Source organism: Ursus arctos, unplaced genomic scaffold (genome assembly GCF_023065955.2).
Source record: "Ursus arctos isolate Adak ecotype North America unplaced genomic scaffold, UrsArc2.0 scaffold_65, whole genome shotgun sequence".
Taxonomy (NCBI): domain Eukaryota; kingdom Metazoa; phylum Chordata; class Mammalia; order Carnivora; family Ursidae; genus Ursus; species Ursus arctos.
Window position 1 is genome coordinate 11,904 of NW_026623084.1, and position 15,840 is coordinate 27,743.

Consider the following 15,840-nt stretch of genomic DNA (forward strand, 5'->3'; position numbering starts at 1 on the left):
GCCACAATGTACCGTAGACAACCTGCAGGGCAGCCCCAGAGGATGGATGGAAGCCCTGACCCCCTCACCCTTAGGGGGATACTGGAACAGGCCAAATGGTTAGAAGGCCATGAGGATGGCTGTGGGGTAACATCCCAGGAGGGCCACTGAGTAAGCAGTGAAATGCCTACAGGTAGCTTGCAGGGACCAGTTAATCTTGGACACAAAAATTCAGGGTCAGGGCAACAAGGGCTTTGGACCTCCATTCCAACTTCAGTCAGACCAACCCTAGATTAGCGGCTATCTACATGGGCCTCTGAGTAAATTTCAGGTGGAGAACTAGCCTCATGGCTTAAATACGCCAGGATGGGCAGTGGTTTGTCTGAGGCCTTGTGAGCTGGAAGGAAATTTCTACAGGATCCACCAGGAGCCCTAGTTAGGCCAGGCATATTGCAGGTTCCTGGATGAAAAGGGGGGGGGGGGGCTGGTCAATATTTTGGCTCATTGCAGAGTGAGATATTCCTTGCCAGGCCCTTCCTCTGTCCAGTTTTTATGTTGCTCACTATGGAGAGGGTGACCCCATTAGTGCTGAGAACAGACAGAACAGTCCGAGGCCTCAAACCGGGCAGCAGAGAAAACATGCTCCCTTGGAGCTCTGCCTCTCTCGGCCAAGCTGGCCATTTACCTGTTCAGGGTAAAAAACAATGTGGTCATTCCAAAGGAAGCCTCAGAGGTTCCATCTCCAACAAAGGCCAGAACCCTCTAGTGGAATTCTGAGGATGTTTCAGGCACCTTAACGACCACCCACCAACAGGTCCCTTATAGCCTGGCCCAGCTCGAGAACAACCTTCCAACAGGGACAAGGAGCGAGGCGACATTGCCCACTCAAGCCTTGTATTCTACCTAAATGGCAAAGAAGTTTGAGCTTTATTACTTACTGGTCCTTAGAGCTATGAACTCTTGGCTACCACTTCTTGAACCACAGGTCTGAAAGGCAGGGGAACTGGACCCAACAAGAGCAGCCAAAAAGTAGTGTCACTCAGATAAAGGAGGAACCAGATAAGTTTTTCTCAACCTATTAACCCATGCCTTCCTTGAGTAAACAAACAAACCTTTGTTTTGACCTAGTAATACAGTATTGATCCTAAAGTGAGGGTTATAATCCTAAATCCATGGGACACTTAGGGCCTGAAGGGGTCATACAAGGTGAACATTTTCTTGAGGACTTCACCCCTTGGTTTTTCATCTCATATTTTTGTAAACACTTCCCTAATCCAGATTCAGATCTACAGACTGCACCAGACACCCAACTGGCCAATGAAGGTGCTCAATCTTACTTAAATTAATTCAAACCAACTCAAAAATACATCACTTTTCACCTTTCAGATTAGTACACAGGATGGAAAAGACTGCATACTGACAAGTGTGTGTGTTTGGGGGGGGATACACTGTTGGTAGGAGTTGGAGGTTTTTTCTGGACTGTATCTTAATATTTTTAATATTAATATCTACCATTTGACACAGCCATTTCTCTTTGGAATTTACCAGAGATCTGAGTTAATGAATACATACACATACACACACACACACGCACACACACTTATCATAGCATTTTTCATAAATGTTAACCCAAATGTTTTAAGTAGGAGACTCTTAAACAGTAGTACATCCAAGACAATAAAATGCTATGAGGTTGTGCAGAAGAAAAAAGCAGACCCATATGGGCTATTCTGAAACGGGTTCCAAGATACACTGAGTGGGAAACAGGCAGAAACAGAACAGAATTGAATGTGTGCTCAGCATGGATATTCTTTGCAGGGAGAAAATAGGGATCAAGGTGAAAGGGAGTCTTGTTTTTTCAGGCTTTCTAGCCTTTTGTACAGTTTGAATTTTTACTGTTATGCATGAGTCACTTAAAAACTCAAGAAAAGTCCCCACTGCTCCCATTCCTTAAAAACAAGCAATATGCTGTACTCATTCACCTTTTTGGGGCCGTTTGTGCTACGCACCCTCGGGCCACAAACCAGCCAGACCACTCCCTCCTCCCAAGTCTTCAGGCAGTTCCAAGCAGGTCCCATCACTTAGAAAGGAGAGGGAACCTGCACTTTATCTTCCCACCCAGAATGGCAGGAGCTCTGCCTGGGAAACAGGCTGCATTTGGTACAGCTGGGATTGGATTTAAACAGCAAAGTGGGCACATGGAGTTCAAGCTAAAATGTTTTAAGGAATTCAGCATTTCTGTTTCTGTGAGTGTTAAGGAGGGTGAATACAGAAAAAGGAAGATGGTGATGAGGAATAATCTGAAGACAGTTTAAAACCATAGTGGTAGAATGAAGTAGAAAGAAAGTGCTACATTTTACTAACAGAAGAAAACAGACTGAGTTCAGGAGTCTCACCAGTAAAAGTTTTATAGTATTGCATTTTGATTACAGGTGTGTAAATAAAAAACTTGGGTATTACCCTCTCGTAAAAATGCAGAACCAACTTCTTTTAGATTAAAACAATAGGTTTGGGGACAAAAATGAACCACATGCTGCCTGGGATGAAGAGAGTGAGCTGGACAGGAGAGGAATCACCAGCTCAAGAAACCCCAAGGCTCAGAGAATCTTCCAGAGGAAGAGGCCAGGTTCTGAGTGGTATTTCCCCAAATAACCCTGCCCCTGGGACGTAGTTTGGGGAAGCCCCAAACCCACAAGTTGCAGGTGCTTCTGGACACACGCACAAGTGGGTAAAGACTTCCCTCACCAATGCCTCCCAGTCTTCTGCAGAGACGCCAGAGTGGCATGTGGGCCACTACTGACGAGGAGTGGGTAGATGCCAGAAACACACCCAGAAAGGTTTGAATCACAGACCAGTGGTACCAGGCCATAGTTCTTGTGCCTCTAGAAAACCCAAAGTCCCCAAATAGGAGAAGAGAAGAGAGCTGGGGGAAATCAAACCAGAATTTTTCCAATGACCACTAAAGAGAAACTGAGCAACTCTTGCCTTTGTCTTTGATCCTGAGAAGTCACTTGAGGGACAGAGCTGTGTGAGGCTGTGACCAGACGGGAGGGAAGGCATGGTGTGCTTCCCACAAAGCTGCCTCTGGAGTCCCTGTGGCTCAGTAAGCCCCTCTCCTATCTGGCCCAGAGGAGGGACCGGTGGGGCCAGGCAGAGGGGAAACAGTAAAAGCAGCAGCAGCAGGCTCTCCGGACCAGCCAGCACCATCTGAGGCAGTGTGCTTCCTCTGGACCCTGCCAAACCCACAGGCAGAGGTCTCCACCAGATCAAAACCAGGGGCTCTGTCATAAGGAGCTTTCTCAAAAAGAATCCTTTGGAATTCAAACATGCATTCAGTGTGTATCCCACTAGAGTCAGATATACTATTCAACCTGATTTTAAGTTTTTTAGTTGGGAAACCTCGCTATCCATGGTTAACTGAGGAAACCACTGCCACAGGGAGAACTTGAATGGTGGATGGGGAGGTTGAATAGGAGGATCTTTCTTCCCCAAGCTGTTTGAACAATGCCACAGCCAAGATGACTGACAGCTGTTTGGGCTGACATTCATGTCCTTGACCTGAGAAGTAAGCTGCTCAGCACTGAGCCTCTATCCTGACCCATTGCCCCCAGGGGTCCCCCAGATCAGAGCCGCTAGGAGAAGCACCTCTCTGGAGGGCTCTTTCCCTCCCCCACCCCAGATTTCAACATTGTTCATCCTCTAGCAGAGACCAGCCCTGCTCCTGAAGCCTCTCCGACTTACGGATGATACTGGGTTTACCACATCTTGAGGAGCCAGGAGCCAAGAGAAGGAGCTTGGCATCCTGGTTCTCTGTCCTTTGCCCAAGAGTCACCAAAAGAAAAATGTATGGTCTCACAGCAGGCGCAGCATCTTATTTCTTTTAAAAAATAAATATTTATAAACTTAGGGAGGAAGATTCAAAGAATCAGAGTATTTTTCCCTCCAAAAGCACAAATGTCTCATGTGAGTCAAACCAAGGTAAGTCCACCAACCCATGAACAAAACACCACCCCACCCCGCCCCAAGAACTCTGCCTTGAAGGGCAGAGAAGCTGATCTTTGTCTCTGAGCCCCTTAGTCCCCCTTGGTGATCAGGTCCTCGATGTAGGCATCCAGCTCATCATCTGTGTTGATGTCTATGTCCTGGAATAGAAGGAAGCAGTCAGCTAGGGGCCAGAAGGTGGCCGTGGGGGGGGGGGGGCTACCTCCCCATCCTTCTCGCAGGCAAAGGAGCCTGAGCCCAAAATCCCCTCCTCTCCCCCCTCCGCCCTGGCTGTCAGGCCTATCCCATCTTGATCATTCTCCCCCTCCCCATCCTCTGTGCGCAGATGACGCCCAGATTTCTTGCTCCTGCCCTGCCTTTACCCAAGGTTGCCAGATGCCTTAGATGTGTTATAGACTTCTCAGACTCAGTATTCAGAACAGCCCAACTGCATCACCCCACCCCAGGTTGTGCCCATTTCAATATAGGCTACCACCTTCCCTCACCCAGGGGCTCAAGACAAACCAGAAGAATCACCTGTTTCCTTCCTTCCCCCCAACTATTATAAAGCTGTCTTTCTCACGGTCACCGTCCAATATTCAGGCCACCAAATCTCTCACTCAGGTAAGTGTGGGAACCTCCTCACCCAAGCCCTGGCTTCTAACTTCCACCCTACTCCAGGACTTCCTACAACCAACCAGGTTGCAAACAGGACTGTGCCACACCCCTCCAGGGACAGCACACCTCACACACACCCTGCCTCTTCTATCACCCACAACTCCCTGCCTTGGCCCTCAGGTCCTACTCTTCTCTCTGCCCAAAGCAGTCACATGCAATCTTGTGACTGATTCTACTCTCAGCTCAAATACCCGCTTCTCAATACCCTAGTAAAGTGGCCCCCCATGTTTTTTCCTTTTCTTGTATTTACTTCAGAGCACTTCCTGCTATCAATAATTCTGTGTCCTTCACCAGACTGTTGGGCCTTGAGGGTAGGCACCTTATCTTGCCTATCTGGTTCACCCAGTATCCAAAGGACAGGCACAGAGCAAGTAAACAGTTTTCACTGCCTGGATGAAGGACTAAGACCCTACAGGGGCACTCCCCACTTCTGGGCAACCCAATCCCAATCTGGGCGTCATCTGGAAAAGCAAGAACTTCTTTCTGTTTTATGGCTTGGAGGATTCTCAAACCAGGTTGTAAATCAGAAGATCTAAACAAGGGCAAAAATCTGATACCGTGGGTCTGGCTGGGATGAGGCCCAGGCAGCCGCACCACCTCCAGCCCTCCTGGTCAGGATGCTGTGCAGCCAGGGTTGGAACCACAGATTCCTGTGAGTGGGGAGAAGGGAGCAGGAGGTACCCAGGCCCCCCTCCCTGAGACACCAGGTGGTCCAGCTGCAATGAGAGGGCTGCCTGGCTCACCTCCTGCACCTTTTGCAGGAGCGCCACGATGTTGGTCCTCAGCTTCTGCAGCTTCTCCTCTGTCTCTCGGAGCTTTCTCTCAGAAGTGCGCAGGCTCTCCTCGGAGGCCTTGGCCCGTGAGTCGGCACGGCTCTGGTAGGAATGGCACAGATTCTGGAGCCCCACTTCATACTGCTTGAAGTACTCTTTCTGTAGAAAGGGAACCCAGAGGTGAGTGCATGGGCTTACAGGGGTCCGGGTCCCCAGGGTCCCTCTAGATCGGCACTAGTATCCCCAACCCAACTGGCTCAGCACAAGGATGCTCAGTGTGAAGGGATATCACACACAAGGGACAAGCGGGCTCTCTAGCTCCAGAGTGGAAAAACCTAATGCCCATCTCATGGGGCTGCCATGAGGAGGGAGGGAGGATCACCCAATGTGAAGCCCTCAGCCCTTGGCAGACAGCAAGCCATTAGTAAATGTGAGGGATAATTCTTCCATTCCAGTTGGCACAAAAAGGATGAGTCCTTCTCCCAGCTCAATCACACCTTTCTAACTTCACCACAGTCCTCTCCGCTGCCGATTCCAAGTCACACCCCACAATGTAAGAATCAAAAGTCCTCTTCCAGAAATACCTCCAGATTTGTGTAGTATCCTTCTATAAGTAGCATCGGAGCTTTTACTATCTTTCCTGAGTACCTGAAACTTCCAAGATGTGGGGTAGTGATGGTAAACTAGCAGTTTCTCTAGACATGACACTTTCCAAACTTTTAAAAGGTAGCAGAACACTTGCTTCAAAAATGTTACATGGACTCTAACTGTAAAAAAATTTGAGCAGTATCTATTTTCAAAGCTCAGATTTATAACATCATTTACTCCTAAGTCACCAATGAGAATGATAAGGCCATTTTGATGAAAATAAGTGGTTCTGGCCGACCACTGCTGTCTTATCAACTCATGGGTTTATATGCATCTATAAAGATGTACAAGCTACCTGCATTGAGGAGCTCCTGTTTTTAAAAAGCATTACTGGCTTCTGACTGCTGTTTTTAAGAAGTGTTACTTGCAAGTACTTAACTGTCATTTACCTTACAATTTAGAGTATTATCCTATTAAACTAAGATGGCAAGAGTAATTTGAAGTTTTATATAAAAAATAATTATGTTAGCAACACCAAATAAGTATTCGAGCAGACTCCAAAATATTAAAACTCAGTATACGATGTCTTGAGCCTATGATGTTAGTTTTTTTAACTCTTTAAACTTTTTATTTTTTTATAGATTTGCATGGTTATATTACTTTTTAAAAACAGATACATTTAAATCTAATATTTGCAGGACTCCTGAGGACTTTATGGAACTCCTAGTCCAGTATGATGGTGATGGCAAAAAGAAGGATGATCTTTTACAGACTGATAAGAGCATAATGAACATTAGACTCTGTTGTGTCCCTGACATTTAAAAAATTAGTTTATTTTAGACATTACAGTCAGCAGACTATAGAGTTGATGCATTGGTGGTATACCTCGTTTTATAGACTATAGCTAATAGACTCTTTTAGGCTCACATGCTCCTGGCTGTGTTTCTGGTCTGAGCAGCAAAGATCCCACTGCACTCAGGCTTTGCTCTGAGTTGGCAACAACTTAAGCCAAAACAACAGATCTGACTGACAAGAGGATGCCAGGCCACCCTAGCCATCCCTGGATGTTCCTGGGATTTGCAGAGAGCACCTGCAACCTCAACAAGTGCAAGAGCTGAGGCACGGAGCTTTCTGAGGAAGCTACCATGAACTCTGCCATCCTCTAGCTTCCTCTGCCTGCACCTGCCCGCTCATCTCATGGGGAAGCAAGGCAGCACTGGAAGAAGGGCAAGACCCTTGTCCTAAAGAAGTAGTTACCTGGGTTCAAATCTAGGTTCTATCACAAAAGATTTTCACCACTCTGACCCTCAGTTTCTTCAACTTTTTAAAAGTAGAATGGAGATTAAAAACCATATCAAACCATCAAGCACACAGCTGCCACACGAGGGCCCAACATCTTGAACATACTAGCCCTGCAGTTTCAATTCTAGTTCTATTCTCTAGAAACTCCTCCCTAGAAAACTTAAGCTATTCCAACCATAAAAATACTTATCCCACTCAATGAAGACAACTCCCAGATCCCATCTGCAGCCCTGGCCTTCCCACCCCTCCAAGTGCCCAGTTCCCAATCTCCACCTGCCCACTAGACATCACCAGAAATGTAGCTGCTGGTGCTTCCAGCCCAACACACACCACAATTCATCACTTCGCTTATCCTCACCCTGTTTTCTCTCCCACTTAAGAACTTTGTCATCATTTCCCACAGGCCTGAGACACAGAGAAGCACGTGGCCTCTGCCTCCTCCCCCATCACTTGCCCCAAGTCAACAACCTCTGACATGGCCCTTTCACCCACCAGTCCACTCCCACCACTCTGGCTCAAGTTCCCATTCCCTCACCTCTGACCTTTCACACCTGGACCTGCCCCCTTGCTCCTGAATCTCCCATCCACCCATCCCACCCAAACACACTACCATAAGAGGTATCCTCTTAGGGCAGGGTCAGCATACTAGAGCCCCAGCCAAATCCGCCTGCCGCCTGTTTTTGTAAACAGAACTTTATTGGAGCACGGCCATATCCATTCCTTTACAAACTGTCTACTGCAGCTTTCACGCTGTAATAATGGAGTTCAGTAGTTACCAAAGAGACTGTATAACCCACAAAGCTGAAAAATATTTGCTAACTGGCCCTGTACAGAAAGTTTGTTGACTCTTGCCCTAGACCAGGTTCAGACTGACAACGCCCCCAGCTAAAAACTTTTGCTGGCTCTCCATTATGCCGAAGACCAGACATTCAAAACGTATCATATCCTGGCTCTCAGGCCCTCTTCCCTAAATGCTCACCACACAGCCTGCTGCCTTGACCTGGAAACTCATCCTTCTGACCCCCTGCTCACAAAGTCTCCCTGCCTCAAAGCTTCCCTGTCACTTACACAGGCACTTCAGACTGTTGCTCCCTCCCTCCCCAAGGCTGCCACAGCCCAACTACCTGCTTCCACAGCACTTATTGTGCTGTCTCATGTCCAGCTACCTGATAAAAATCCAGTCTCTACTGAATCATAAGTCACTAGGAGGCAGGACTCTCTTCTGCTGTTCATTAAGAGGTCCAGCACAGGGCCTGTGCCACATCAGCATAATAACACCCAGTGCTTATTTCTAACACATCTCTACTTCACTCTAAGAGTCAAGTTTTAGGCACTTTGAGCCTAAGTTCTTGACTGTTGCCTGGGACAAGTTTATGCCCTCTGCTGGGGTAGAGGAAAAAGGATATACTCATTGTAAAATCTCAAACCAGGGCTGCTGTCACTAAGTGAGGACTCAGACCCAGCATCTTATGGTAGGGTATGCTTGACTTCCGCACATCACAGTCATATCTAGCTACTGCAGGGGGCAGGGGAGGGAGGACACAGCAAGAGCTGGCAATTACTAAAAGCACAAAGCTGAGGGGCCATGTAGAGTAAAAATAAAGGTTAGGCCAAACTCACCAGAGGAAATGATATTAGCTCATCTGAATTCATAGCACTAAGCTCCTTCTTGGAGATGGGGAAACTTGGAGGCAGAAAATATCGTAAACAATTCCTAAAGAAAGAAGGTGGGAACAGAAATTCAGAATAGCAAGAACAAGTGTGGAGAGCCACAGCTAGCCCCAGAATGGGAAGACAGATGTACCGGAGGATCTGGACGAGCAGGTCAATGGTCTCGTGGTTGGTGCTTGGGGCAGTGGTGTCAGGCTCTATGCGGATGCAGTCGGAAGTGGAGGGCTCTGCCATGGCTACAGCCTGCTGGGCCACCACCACCTCCTCCTCCTCCTCCTCCCCGCCCTCCTGCTGCGTGTCGGGGCTCTGGTACTCCGGAGAAGGGGGCTTCATCAGCCGCACATCCTCACTGCCTTTCTCCACCCTAGGAGGCACACAGCACTTGTGTCATGAATGCCCCAGGCGCCCAGGATGGGCCACCTGTTGGAAGGCCAGGGACAGACCTCCCCCTGGATTGGCCAACTCCATCAGCCTCTGGAAAGGGGCGTTACCAGCGGTCTCTCGGAGTGGTGTCTGTGGGCACGTAGTCAAACTTCACCTTCCACCGCACCACGTGTTTGCCCACCTCCACAGCTGTGACACGGCCTGTGTACCACTCCCTGTTCACACGCACCTCCACGTGCAACCCTTTATCTGAAAGAATGAGGATGGAGCGGGAGTCAGAAAATTAACAAAGTTCCCCACTCAGGCCACCTTGAGAGAGGTGGTCCCAAGGATTTGCAGGGACAAGAACCCCTAGATGCTTGTCCGTACTCTGCGAGAAACACGGAGCCCAGCCACCCTGGTCTCCTTTCCCATCTGCCATGAGGGTGCCAAAGAACAGCAGGATGAGTGAGTGACTGCCAGAGGTGTAAGCCAAGAAATTTGTGCTAAAAATACACATAAGGGTGTGCTATTCAGAATTCTTCTCGGGATCAGACTTGGAACCATTGCTGCAGAAGGGCCCAGAGCCAGGAAAGCCTTCAAGAGCCTTCAGGAACAACAGTTGCTGGCTGAGGGGCCCCACTACCCATTTCCCCCACAGGCTGCCAGATAGCTCCCCAAACTCACCTTTCTGAGCCCTCTTAAGGTCAGCTGGTTCCTCTTCCCCAGCACTGTCCGAGAGCTGTAAGGAGAACAGAGTCTGTTAGAGGCATCCCCAGTATGCCTGAAAAGCAGATTTTTACGTGACTGGCAACCCAGGGTCATTAGCTGTCACCTCATGTTGTCTTATGTAGCCATTTAAATCTCCGTGTCTCACTAAGAGCTGTTCTCTAAATCACTACCTTGAGTATCTACCTTTCTGCCACCTTTATAAACACAGTACGCAAAGGAAAGTCAGAGACACAGGAAAGCAAAGGGTTTTAAGCCTCCCTGAGCTGTGTGTGACCTCCAGCCTGTGATGAGATCCAGAAGCCAGTCTCACTCAGAAGCCTACCTGGCACCATGTTTCTAAGTCCTCTGTGTTGACTAAAAGTGCTATAGAGATAAACTGAGCTTCTGGAAGGCTCAAATCACAAAACAGAAATGGAGCTGGTGCAGACTACAACCCTGGGGAAGGAAGTTCTAATCTCTCCTGGGACCACCTACCTCATTCAAGTCCTTCTTTTCCTCCTTCACTGCAAACTTGCCCCGCTTAGACCTCTCTCTCCTCCTCTCAGCCTCTTCCTCAGCTTCTTCTTCGTCAGAGACCCCAAGAGTCCGCTTGCGACCAGGAGTGGTCTACAGCGAGAGGAGAGGGAATGTGAAAAGGGGCTCTGTCAGCCCTTGAAGTGCAGGAAGGTTCCACCTGACCTAAAGGAGCTGTTCCACTTGTGTGCTTCTCAGTTCCCCCAGAGCTGAGCCCCCCCAACATTACTCAGTATGCAGCAACCTCCTGATCCTTGTGCCCACAAGGAATTTTGCTCAAAGCTGTTGTAGGGGGAGCCTCTCAGTTTACTTCTCCCTTAGCCTGCCTGGCCAGCCAGCTGTGACCTCCCTGAGACATGCTGACCACTGTTGCAGTCCACCAAGGCTGCCAACCTACACTGACACCATGGAAACTGATGGAGGGGACAAAAAACTGACGGCAGACCAAAACTCGGAAGACAGCAGTGAAGAGCTCCCTGGACAGGAAATCAACTTGCTCTGTGCCCTGACCAAGTCCCCTTCAGCTACTGAGACTCCTCCTGAGCGACAACAGGAAGCTTTAGATTCAGTGATCTCCAGCAAAGCTCCCCCAGTACAGCTTTGACACAGCCTGATTCCATTCCTACACCACTAAAGGCAGATTCGGGGCTGGAAGAGAAAAAGCATCTCACGGGGGAGAGTTTAGTGGGTGGCTCTGGCTTCTTGACCACTGGAGTCTTGATGGCTCTGGGAGCAGGAACCTCCCGAGGGCTCCTGGAGTTGGGTAGCAGAGATGGTGACAGTGGCTGCACCACAGGGGTGGGCCGGGGCGCAGTCTTAACCGGCGTGTTAGTAGGCTTTCGGGGGGCCTCAGGTGGTTGCAACAGCCTGGATGTACTGGCCTCCTCCCGAGCTGCCAGGGCAGGAGGCTTTGGGGTACTGCTGATGACAGGAGCCTTTCGGGGCTGGCTGGCTGGCCTGGGAGCTTGCAGGGAAGGGGGTCTACTCGGGGCATTCTTGATCACAGCAGGTAAAGGAGGTGACCGAGGTCGCTGAGGTCTACGTGCAGGTTCCTAAAAGAGAACCGGAGACAGTGAGAACACTGATCCTAGCACAAGACACCTAAGGAAAAGCTCTTCCCCCACTCCTGGGCTTTACCTCAGTGGAAGGTCTGGTTGTCACTTCCAAAGGCAATTTCTTCAGGTCAGCTTGGGAGCGGATAGGTGTGGTTTTCTGCACGGCAAACATGATGATGAGGTTGTCTGCATATTTTAGTATATTTAAGCAAACTCTTTGGATCCCTACTATGTGTATGGGACACCAGTGGGCATAGTAAAAAAAAAAAAAAAAAAAAACCTAGGCCACAGTCCTACTATTATAAGACTCCCATTCTCACTGGGGAGACAAAAAATATAGACACTAAATCATCAGCAAACTACAGGATTCTATGTGATTAATCTAACAATTAAGAAACCAGGAAGAAGCGTCAATAGACTAAATTCCTATATAAAAAGCCAGAGAAGGTAGGAAAAGCCTGATGGAAAAGGTGAGAAAGGACAAGTGGGATTCAGTAGAAAGGGAGGCAGGCCTAAGGCATCCAGGTTAGTGTAAACATCTGCAGACACAGAAGCCAGAAAAGAAAAAGCTTTTTATAATAAAAATGATAAAGGGTTAATACTGTAACTATACCTCAAAAACCTGACAAATCAATTATGGAAAAAAACGAGAATAAGCTATCCTGAAAGAAACAAACGAATAAAAAAATTGTCCAATTTAAAAATATGAAAGAAATTCAAATTAGAAGATGTGTATCTTTACCTGTAGAATTTGCAAAAAAATACTTTAAATGTACTGCTTGTAAAAAACAGAAACTAATACATCTTCTGGAGAATAACCTGGAAGTAGTTTTAAAAAGCCATAAAATTTTACAAGCCCTTTTACTCTTTCAAATTCACTTCTGGAAAATTATCCCAAGAAAAGTATGCACTAAAAAGAGTGTGTGTCATGATATGTGATTTCCGTATTTTTATTATAAAATACATATTTTTATGTACATAGGCAGTCATAAAAAAGTTAGAAGGATATGGGGCGCCTGGGTGGCACAGCAGTTTAGCGTCTGCCTTCGGCTCAGGGCGTGATCCCGGCGTTATGGGATCGAGCCCCACATCAGGCTCCTCCACTCTGAGCCTGCTTCTTCCTCTCCCACTACCCCTGTGTTCCCTCTCTCGCTGGCTGTCTCTATCTCCGTCGAATAAATAAATAAAAATCTTTAAAAAAAAAAAAAGTTAGAAGGATATGTTAGTTAATGGTGCTTACCTCTCTGGTAGGATACTTATTTTCTGCCTACGTTGGAATACATAGACAAAATAGTTTGATTTTTTTTAAATCATCATCATTGGTGTACTCAAGAACCAGGGAGTCACTGAGGGTTCCTGTTCCCATCCCAGACAGACGTGACATAGGCTGTCTCTGTCCACTGCCCATGACCCACGCACCTGCAGGGCTTCTAGCTTTTCCTGCTGCTGGCGAATTTTCTCTGTCAGCTGCTTCTGCTTCTCTTCTTGTGTCTTCAGGTCCTTTCTGAATGTCCCCAGGGGAACCTTCTGCTTCTGTTCAGAAGCCTCACATCTGTAGAAAGAGGGTGTTAGGGAGGTTGTGGCAAAACAGGGCCCTAAGCAGGACAAGGTCCTTCCTCTTCAGCCAACCCAGGCTGTCTCTCACCACAGCAACCACCTCAGGGTTCCCAAATGTACAGAATTAATACTCACTGCAGGACAGACATCTATTCTTATTTCCAAGGCACTTATTATTTGCAGCAAGACAGAGATGTGAGGATATCAGCACTGACCTCAAGGTGCACAGCAAGTTACTTACCCAAAGGGTAGGGAGAATACAGTGGGGGAGAGAGGAGATACCCATAATCTCCTTATTAGGGCAAGGGCTCACCGGTCCTGCTCAGGATCAGGGTTCATGGAGCAAACCCAGGTGTCAGGGTAATCTTTTTCCACAGAACTCAGCTGGAAGGGGAGGGTTCGCCACTTCAGACACAAATCTGTGACACAGAAAACACCCCCACAAACATGAGCCATGCCCCATAACAATATCTTTAGTAAGCAGGTTCCTCCCAACCAAGCCCAAGGCAAAGATGCCCCCAACTTTTTGTGCAAAGATCTTTACTCTGGCTACAATTCTGCCTTCCTTGCAGAATAGTAATTCTTCTCAGGGACAGTGATTCCAGCAAGAATAGACACTTTATACTGTGGACTTTCAATGTTCCCAGCCCCTCTCCTTCCTCCAACAGGAACCTGGCTCAATCATCACTCACACCATTAACAATGCGGTACCAAACCAAGTGGGGCCTGGCAGGTTAGACAACTTCTGCCTCATTCAGGAGGGACAGGTGAGACCTGACACAGCCCCAAGGCTGAGCTCCTAGGGCCATCACCAAACAGACTCATCCCCAGTGGGACCCAAAGTCCATGAAAGTCAGTCAAGTCAGGAGGCCAGCAAGGGGACAGAAAGAAGAGGGTCATGGATTATGGTGGAGAGTCAGGAGGTGGTTCCAACCACCAACTCACCACACTGGATGGTGGTTGGGATTTCCATAGCTCTCCGGCGCTTGTAACGTAGCTCACTGGATGGGGGCTGGTTCCAGTTGGCAGAGAGGTAGCCAAACTCATCCCAGAACTTGATGATTCCCCTCTGGGCTGGAAAGGAAACACCCACACATCATATTAGGAGCCAGCCTCTCACTCTTCCTAAATTTATACCCTTGGGCACTAAGGGTAGCCTAAGGTTGGAAGTGAACAGAAAGGGAATTACCAATGGCAATGTCCTTCCAGTACTGTGCCAGGTGCTCCCCCATCGCCCGCAGCAGGTGCCGGTACTCCTTGGCATCAGCAAAGTCCTGCTTGTTGTGTGTAGGTTCCAGGACCAAGTAGGGCACATCAACAACCCCGACAACCCCACCACATGCCCTGCAGGGAGAAGGAAGACACAGCTCTGTCACCCCACTGGCCCACTGCCTTGGGCTGAAAAGCTCTCCTTGGGCAATACTCACATGCCCCCTTCCAGCTGTGGGCCCACTTTCTCATACATCTTGATCAGGCGACTACAGTTATAGATGAACATGCCATCCAGGTCCCGATGTTCAATGTTGACCCCAAAAACAAAATTCAGTTCCTTAGGTTCTTTAAGTGCTCTGAGAAGACACAAGATAAACTTAAGCAGATCAACCCATTAACACACAAACACCATGGTCTTTAAGATATGTTAGCTTAAGCTTAAACCTGACACATGTTAACAAATGTTTTTGCATTTCCAGTCAGTGTGTAACCCGTCAGACTTGGTAGGGATATGGTACTGTGCAGTGACTCTAAGCATCCTTAACTAAAAGCATGTGACTGTTGCTGGCTTCTGGTAACAGAACAGGGATGTTAAGGTTTAAGTATGAATGGGACACTGTGAAGCTGCTGCAGATCTCTGTGAAGATAATTACATGGTGGACTAAACACAAGGTCATATGTACTCCACTAATGTGACAGTCATTAATTTTAAAAAGGTAAAAATTCACTAGAACGATAAACATGTATGTGAGAGAACAGATCCTCATGTGATAAGTAACAAAATCATGGAGCTGAAAAGCAGATGGATGAGCAGTGCACTGACTCAGAAGAATCTGGGAACCTATGCCTGTGGCAGGAAGGCCAACCCAGGAATTCAACGTCTGAAGCCCTGAGAAGCTCCAGACATAAGGTGGAACATGGAGATAATCTAATGAGCCAGGACAAACACCCATTCTAGATGAAAAAGGTCCAAAACTCAAACTACAGCATTGCTCCACATTTGTAACCAGGAATAAAATATTAAGAGTAGACATTGCCAGACGGTACAAATGGAAGAGAGTTTTAAAATATTTCTAAAAATGGTCTGTTTTACAAGTTTTATACAATGAGTATTTTATGTACCCTTTAAATGAAAAGGAGAAAAAGAGAAAAAAAAGAGAGAGGAGAGAGTGGGGAAAAAAGGAAGAAAGGGAGGGAGAGAAGAAAGAACAAGCATTGTCAGGAAGGAAGGTCTGGTGTTCTATTCCAGGGATCGACCCCCCCCCCCCCTTTCCTAGCTTAGGAAAAAACCTGCAGTGGGCATTTGACAAGCATTTGGGATCACGTCAGTGGCTCTCTCAAAACAATCTTTGTGATAGAATAGCAACCTCACACAGTGGGGAGGGATTCCTGAAGCTCTTTAATTATCAATAATGAGTACGAAAGCTACATAATTT

General features: G+C 47.6%; 1 protein-coding gene across 6 annotated transcripts in view; it reads right to left on the reverse strand.

Annotated features, from left to right (window-relative positions):
• Positions 1-3,853: 3,853 nt before the first annotated feature.
• LOC113245046 (ATPase MORC2) overlaps positions 3,854-15,840 on the reverse strand; it is a 39,648-nt gene continuing 27,661 nt past the window's right edge. For 2 of the 6 annotated variants that reach the window (XM_057308202.1, XM_057308201.1), the window contains 14 exons: positions 14,620-14,760; positions 14,382-14,536; positions 14,138-14,266; positions 13,506-13,611; positions 13,055-13,187; positions 11,718-11,792; positions 11,252-11,632; positions 10,542-10,673; positions 10,023-10,077; positions 9,464-9,605; positions 9,106-9,336; positions 8,922-9,015; positions 5,196-5,570; positions 3,854-4,121 (listed from right to left, as the gene is read on the reverse strand). In XM_057308202.1, coding sequence (XP_057164185.1) covers positions 4,053-4,121; positions 5,196-5,570; positions 8,922-9,015; positions 9,106-9,336; positions 9,464-9,605; positions 10,023-10,077; positions 10,542-10,673; positions 11,252-11,632; positions 11,718-11,792; positions 13,055-13,187; positions 13,506-13,611; positions 14,138-14,266; positions 14,382-14,536; positions 14,620-14,760 — 2,218 coding nt within the window. In that variant the 3' untranslated portion in view covers positions 3,854-4,052. The remainder of the gene's footprint in view (positions 4,122-5,195; positions 5,571-8,921; positions 9,016-9,105; positions 9,337-9,463; positions 9,606-10,022; positions 10,078-10,541; positions 10,674-11,251; positions 11,633-11,717; positions 11,793-13,054; positions 13,188-13,505; positions 13,612-14,137; positions 14,267-14,381; positions 14,537-14,619; positions 14,761-15,840) is intronic. The other 4 variants (XM_057308203.1, XM_057308204.1, XM_057308206.1 and 1 more) reach the window with 4 other exon arrangements.